Source organism: Lentinus tigrinus (assembly GCF_003813185.1).
Source record: "Lentinus tigrinus ALCF2SS1-7 unplaced genomic scaffold L226scaffold_103, whole genome shotgun sequence".
Classification (NCBI taxonomy): Eukaryota; Fungi; Basidiomycota; class Agaricomycetes; order Polyporales; family Polyporaceae; genus Lentinus; species Lentinus tigrinus.
Window position 1 is genome coordinate 6,876 of NW_027138012.1, and position 7,280 is coordinate 14,155.

The 7,280-nt window shown below is 51.0% G+C and overlaps 1 protein-coding gene across 1 annotated transcript; it reads right to left on the reverse strand.

Moving 5' to 3' along the window:
• Positions 1 to 1,723: 1,723 nt before the first annotated feature.
• On the reverse strand, positions 1,724 to 4,319 carry L226DRAFT_527668 (uncharacterized protein; the record flags this gene model as incomplete). Its single annotated transcript, XM_067679152.1, has 10 exons — positions 1,724 to 1,878; positions 1,950 to 2,038; positions 2,188 to 2,273; positions 2,416 to 2,610; positions 2,804 to 3,048; positions 3,075 to 3,276; positions 3,319 to 3,350; positions 3,403 to 3,446; positions 3,716 to 3,836; positions 4,121 to 4,319. The coding sequence occupies 10 exons, from the start codon at positions 4,317 to 4,319 to the stop codon at positions 1,724 to 1,726; spliced, it is 1,368 nt and encodes a 455-aa protein (XP_067528311.1).
• Between the last annotated feature and the right edge of the window lie 2,961 nt (positions 4,320 to 7,280).

Genomic DNA, 7,280 nt, shown 5'->3' on the forward strand with positions numbered 1-7,280 from the left:
TACGACTGCAGGCGGTACAACCCCCTCCCTCTCCGCAGGCTGAAACACCACTGACCCCAACCCAGCAGAGTAGACGAGTGGAACCAGTGACAGTGCGGGGTCATGTGTGCAGAAGCACCTGTGTCGGTGTTCCAGTTAGCTGCAGCTGGCGAGGAGAGCCACGAGGTGCGGTCTGAGATGGATAGCAGGGCAGAAGCACAACCAGCACTCACAGTAGCCGCACCAGCGGACTCCTGGGCAGTGTCCGATGCGTCCTTTGAGTCCTTCGAGGCCTCAGATGCCATCTCCTTGCGTTTGGACTTTGCACCACGCTGGTAGTTCATGTGCTGGGCCGCCTTCTCCTTCGCCTGCATGCTGGCGTCGTGACGGGCGAAGCACTGGTCCTCCGAGTGACCAGAACGACCGCAGAATGTGCAGGAGAGCGTGGAGGCAGCGTGGGAGAGAACAGGGGTCGATGACGATGCACCAGGCTGGTTGTCGAGTGCAACAAAGAGCACGAATGAGCGCCATGAGGACACGAGCTTGTCGTCGAGTTTTGCGATATCGAACAATGGGGGACGGAGGGCCTTTATGTCGGACTTGAGCTGCGAGGCTCGCGTCAAGAGCATGCTCAGGGACTCATCATCTGCCTTGGAGAGCGATAGGAGCGCGTTATAGGTGTTAAAACGCATACTGGGACGTTTCTGCATGTGCACAGACTCCAGCGTCTCAGATCGCTTCCAGATGCGTCTGCTGCTCCCTGTCCACGCAGTTCCATATCTCCCCAGCCGCCGCATCCACCCAGGCATCGTAGTCGCACAGTTCTCAACGTTCACCGCTGTCCAGCGGCACCGTGAAGGCTGGCCTGGTCTCAGTGCCCTGCACAATGCGCATGGTACCAAGGGTCTGAAGCCTGGCCTCCATATCAAGCCGCCATTGCTGGTAGTTTCGATTGGAGAGCTTGGGGAACGTTGCAGGGGACGGCGCCATGACGGCAGACGTGTGACGTGGCAATGGAGCGACAGAGCGAAGATGGGGGGGTTTTGACAAGAGATGGGGAAGAAATCGACAAAAGAACGCATGAGATGACCAGAGAGCGAAAATGCGTCAAGCAGAAAGGGGAGGTCTTCAGAGTGTTTAAGACTGGCAGGTATGGAACTACACACCTATGTTGAACTCTGTAAAGTCTAAGGACTGCAGAGTTTGACAGGCGCGCTCTCCACGGTGGGTGTTACATAAGCTGTACAGTTAAGCAAGCCACAGCACCAGAAAAGTGCTCAGGAAAATCAACGAAGCAGAAAGAGAAATTTACTCAAAGTGGTGAAGTCCAGGGTTCAATCCCTGGACTGGGCAAACAAATAAATGTGCGTAGAAGCGCTATCTTCTAGAGAACGTAAGTAGTAGGCAACTAAGCGTAAAGGAGCGGTATAGTATCAATGCAAGCCTATGGCAAAAATACCTTGATACGGTCACAGAAACTCGAGCAATCAACTCAGAGTTCAACAAGGTTGGTTATGGCGGTGAGGAGGACAAGAACAATGAAGACGTCGTCCAGCCACCACATAAGGCCATGAGAAGGCTCACACTTGACAACAATCTCAGCAGATATTGTGCAGGTCTGGGCGGGGATGTTTGATGGACTCTGGCTCTGATCAGGGGAAGATAATTATGCATTATTTTTATGTTCACATACAGTACTTAGATGCATCTCACAATCATGTTTATTTCCGCTCAATGCACCCTCTCATGTGCACAAGTTGAATGACCCGAGTTTGTTGAACATGATGTCCTGACCCAGCTCCTGGACAGTGCAGGTAGCAACCTTGCCCAGTGGAAATTTGCAGTCAGAGGACCAAACACGAAGAGTTTGGGGAATATGCCCGTGAGTCGATCTCCTGGCTAGATCACACATGCATTGAAAGAATGATGTGAAACTTCCATAAGATATTCCACCCTCTATATGCACTAACAAAGACAAGCATGTCCATACTCTTCCAGCAAATGGCCTCGTGGCCTCTTGGCCTGCAAGGAGAGATTTGCGGACAGCATCAACATGCGCCTGTGCATCCATTGTTTGTTCGCCTCCGCATCATCATCTTGATGCTATTCTACCATGTCTACGCTAGCATCTCTGTTTGATTCATTGCGAAATATGCCAGGACTGCTGGATGTCTCCCTTTCCACACTCAATAACTTTGTCTGGCTTACCTCAGAAGTATGCGGCCTTTGCACCTGCCATTCTGCCACCCCATATCCTTATGTTCATTGCTGGTTGGGTCGTTTCCCAGAAGACACTGTACGGGCTCTGTGGGATAGTTTGGGTGAGGAGATATGGTCAAGGGAGAGCTTGGTGCTTGATGAATGGTATGGTTCCTCCATTGATGCCGGATGAGCTTTCCGAAAGTCCAGGTAACATAGTCTTTTACTGTTGCTTACTGGGAGCTTACAGCCACAGGCGAGCGTGTGGTCTTTCCTGCCACCAATGTCTGCCCAAACAGCTATGCAAATCCCCAGGGACTGTTGTGGTGGAAGGAGAACCCAAAGAGGGTCATACTCTTCACGATGAGCCAGGGGGTACAGGAGGGTTATGTGGTGTCTCTCCACTGCCATCATGAGTAGTCTATTGTATTTCTGCCGCTTGTCAGAATGCCGATATCTGCCAGAATGCAAGACTGTTGTCTATCACCCCAACTACTCTGCCCACGATGACATACAACAGTATTTTGAAGGTGTTCCTGCATTTGTCCAAGTCAGTGACCACAACTACCAGTGTTCTGGAACATTGCACGTCCTCTCATGGACCTCCGCCACGAATGCAGCGCACAATTAGCATGAGTCCATGTCCAAGCTTGTGCCAAGCCGCTGCAATGACCCTCAGTACCACCTCCATACCGAGAATGTGTGGGATGGTTTTGTCATTCTTGCTCTGTTGCGGGATGCAGAGCTTCACAACAGGTACACAGATGCTATGCACCTCCGGAATGAGCGCATTCATCGCTCCAGCCAGCCAGAATATGCGCATTGGTGTAAGTGCTAAAGGTTTGACAAGCCAGAACCACTTGTGAGTATCTGATGTGCATGATATTGATATTCACTGCAGATGTATTGCTCCTGATGCCCCCAATCGACAATGACATCGAGGTTGGACAATGGTGTAATCGCCTGTCCTGAGAAACCAGAGACTGGCATCCGCACAGCTACACCCACAATGAGCAGCTCCTTGTACGACCCTGTGGGATCATTTGTGGTTGAGAGACCTTCTTCGGATCGGAGACGATTCCTCAGGTCGTGGTGGGCCTATTTCAAGTCTTCATAATCCTGCAGGGTGAAGGCCTTCACCTGGACATTGGGCTTCCTGTGGTTGTATTCCACTGGACGTGCAAGCACAAGAAGTCAGACGTCGAATGTTCAGTACACTGCAACCTGCATGTTCCCTGACATTGTTGGCGTGGATGGCAGTCTTGGTACTAGAATTACAAAGGAAAATCACCAACAACTCTAGTGATGTGGATCTATTCCCAGCCACCCAGACAGATTCTTTCGAGCGACAGTCCAGAGTCCAGTGTTGTCTCTAGGCATACAAATCGCTTCATGCTCAGCCTCTGTGGAGTTAACCCAAGCCTGGCATTGCTGGTAGTATGTTGGGTGCGTGTGTATTGAATGCCGGCGAAAACGCGCTCGAATCTGTAGCATATAATGGAGCCCTTCATGTCAGAACTGCGGCTGAACTTCGTACCTTGACTTGACAACACCATGGTCCTTCCTTTTGGCAGGTCCGACCAAGTCAAAGGCACAGGCCATATCCCGCGTATATACCCCGTACGGCCAAGGCTTGTGCTTGGTGTGAGCAGGGTACGCTGGATGGCGGAAATGAGGTGATGGAAAGAGAGTCGTTCATGCATAGCAATAGTAGTATGTGGTGCATTGAGCTGCAGTGACCACATGGAAGGGGATAGGAATGTAGCGGAGGGTGTGGAGAAATTCAAACTCAAGTTTTGGACAGACCCCAACCCTGGTGTGCCCCACGGGATTGATGACAAGAGAGTGGGAGGTGGGGATGCGGTGGGGTTGGTGGAAGAGGTTCACTGGCAACACCATGGCAGTCTCTGAGTGTGTGTGGTCCTTGTCTTCTCATGCTCACTTGTGGAGAGCAGAACCTGATGGTGCGAAGCCAAATCTGCATCGGGAGTGCTCAGCGCATATTGCATCCAGCCCAGGGCACATGCTAATGCCACATAAACGGAACAAGACGTGCTTCTCTGTCTCAACCTGCTCAACAATGACAACACCTCAATTGTCAGCGGAAGCGCACTGATCAGGACCACACAACTCACCGTCATTCCATCAGCAATACACTGCCTCTGCCATGTTTGTGACGATATCATGTAGCGGTCGATAAACCCTGAGTTGTGATCTAGCTGGAATTGGGTAAGAATGTCGCGAGGCTGAATGTGGGCGAGGTCTTGATCCCTTGAATAACCAGCAACTTGGCAGGTGCCCCATCCTGAGCATATTATACTCAGTCCATACTTCAGTGAAATACATGGCGGGCACGGGGGATGGGCGCTAGTGTCACGGGACAATCCGGATAATTGCCAGGGAAGGGGGAAGGGGAAGGGGGTAGGGGAAGTATCTCATATGCGTACTTTCTGCATTGGTCAGCAAACAGTACAGAATGAAGCAGAATGAATTGATTTCTCATGCATGTAACAACCCTGGTGAGAATGCCACTCTTGCTCGCCCCAGATGCAGTTTGGACTAGAACAGGAGTTGAAGGATCAGCATCAACAATGGTCTGGTCCTGGGTTGTCCGAGGCATACTCAACACTGCCTGTGGTATGGTCAACAGCTGGAGCATCAGCCACAGCAGTAGGGACACCCACACAGCAAGGCAGTGATGGGAGCAGTGACAGAGGCAGCAAGGGTCGACATGAGAGGAATGGTCACAGAGGTGGCAGCAGCCTTGGCAGTGGGGGAGACACAGCACAGTCTTGCTGGATCTGGAGCCCTCAACAACAACATCCATCCACATTGGTGGATGCATATAGTCCATCTGAGGTTTGGCATACTCAGCTCTTCTCTGTTCATCACTATGCAGCAACATTCCCTCATGTGGGTTCAGCTGGAGTGACTAGACCATGAGCTAAATGGTCTTGCAAAGTGATGGTCAGCAATGTTGTTGCTGAAGTATGTAACATGCTCATCTCTTCTCTGTTGAATTCTGAGTGATTACTCGAGTTCCTGTGACCCGTTCAAGTCGCGATTTATTCCCTGTGATGACCGCATTGCATACTTAAACCGCTCTTTACAATTAGTCGCTCGCTACTTTCCCTTCCGAGTTATTGGCGCTTCTACCACCCATTTAATATTTGCACAGTCCCGGGATTGAACACCCGACCTTCCAGCTGACACAGCATATTTTTCTTTTTCGCTTTGTTGATTCTTTGAGCGCTCTCTGAGCGCTGTGGCTTGGTCTACTGTACAGTTGCACAGCTTACTTAACACGCACTGTACAGATACTGTGTCGAGCTCTGAAGTCCTTAGACTTCACAGAGCTCAACATAGGCCATTGTGATCGCTCTGAGGCGCAACTGCAGCTAACATTCTCTTCCTCATGTTCTCACTGATAACTTATTCCATCTTACAGGTGATATGTACAGTTCTACTATTTGGGTCCAGTGTCACAACCCAGTCTGCTGAACCATCTTCAAGGTGGATGCACCGGGCGCACTCTATGTGACAGCAGTCATCTCCAGTGCTCTCAAAAATGATCATTGAGGTGACTCTCATCTTGTACCACTCTAGGTAACACTTGTGATTCTTATACACTCCTGCAGAACTCAAGAACTTTTGCCGGCAATACTTTGGTCAACTTTCTCACCATGTTCTGTGGCCTCTAAGTGGTTCGACATGTTGCACAGCCCTAATAGTTTTTTGCTTGATGGCCTGGAGAGCGAGCTTTTGATTGCCCGAACACGCCAAATAGTTCATGTAGTGCAGACCTTGTGGGACTGAATGAGTTAGCATGCGCATGTAAGATGTGAGAACTCAACAGGTGTGAGCGGGGCAGGGTGCAAAAATGCACTGCTTTCTGGAAGCAGAGTTTGTCGACCAGAAGGTGGAAAGGAGGAGGTCGGCGTGGACCTCCATAATGTCCATTGCTGTGGATCACATCATGCCGGTGATTGAGAGCAGGGCCTGTCGCTTTAGCAAGCTTCTTCACCACCCCAACTGAGTTCGTTCACTTTGCCTCTGAGACCTTGCGCAGCAGGGTGAGGGTGTCAGTGGCGTAGAGCAATACTGGAGACGGTGACCCCCAGGTAGAGCCTCCGCACAATCTTCGGTGCAAGTCTGTGCTGACACTTCGTGCCATGCGCTGATGACTGCAGCCATAGCGCGCCCTTGGTGTATGCTCAAGCAACCTGCTGGTAAAATTGGAGTTGCCTGTCGACAGTTGGTGGCTGGGACATTGCCGGAGGCTAGGGTTAATGGGGGCCCGGCCTCTTTCTCTTGTCATGAGCAAGTTCATCATGGCCGACTTGTCGATCAAGAAAGGAGAAATTGTGGTCAGTAGACCAGTCCTGCGCACCCTCCGCTCGATCCACGTACCATCGCAGCTTGTCATGTGCCATCGCAGTGGTCAGCGCCACCACAACTGCTGCCACATCGTTCATGGAGCCAACAGGGACCAGCTTCTTCTTGACATCCCCGCGTTTGAGTAGTGTACAGTTGTAGAATGTGTAAAGAATGATGGAGAGGGGACAGCCCTGATTGATGCCACTTTAGTTCTTACAATCTCATAGAGCTCTGAAACAAAGTCGTCAAAAACAAGCTTGGTGAGTTGACCACTCAGCTTGACATCTAGCCAGTCAACAATCTCCCTGGGGATGCCTCGCATGCGCATGTTGTGAAAGAGATGGGCTGGTGTTGCTGCAGGGAAGGCGGACTTGATGTCTAAGAAGAGGACTGACACAACCTGGCCGGTGCGCAGGTGTCCTTGACCATTTTTTTGACTAGATGGATGGAGTCCAAGCACTTAGGCCCCGGCCTCCCACCAAACTGGAAGTCTGCGAGCATAGAGTGCTGTTCAGCCTCAAAGACGAGCATATTAGCGATGCACCACGACAAGATCTTCGACATGCAGTTCAAGAGTGCAACTGGGTGGAACACTGTTAAGACTATGCGCACAAGTCGAACTCCGAAGGGAAGTCCGAAGTCCGAAGTCCGATGGTGCGCGGGAACGAAGACTTTGGCGAAGTTATTGACCAACGCCCGAAGAGTCGTCGATGTCTTCAATTTGC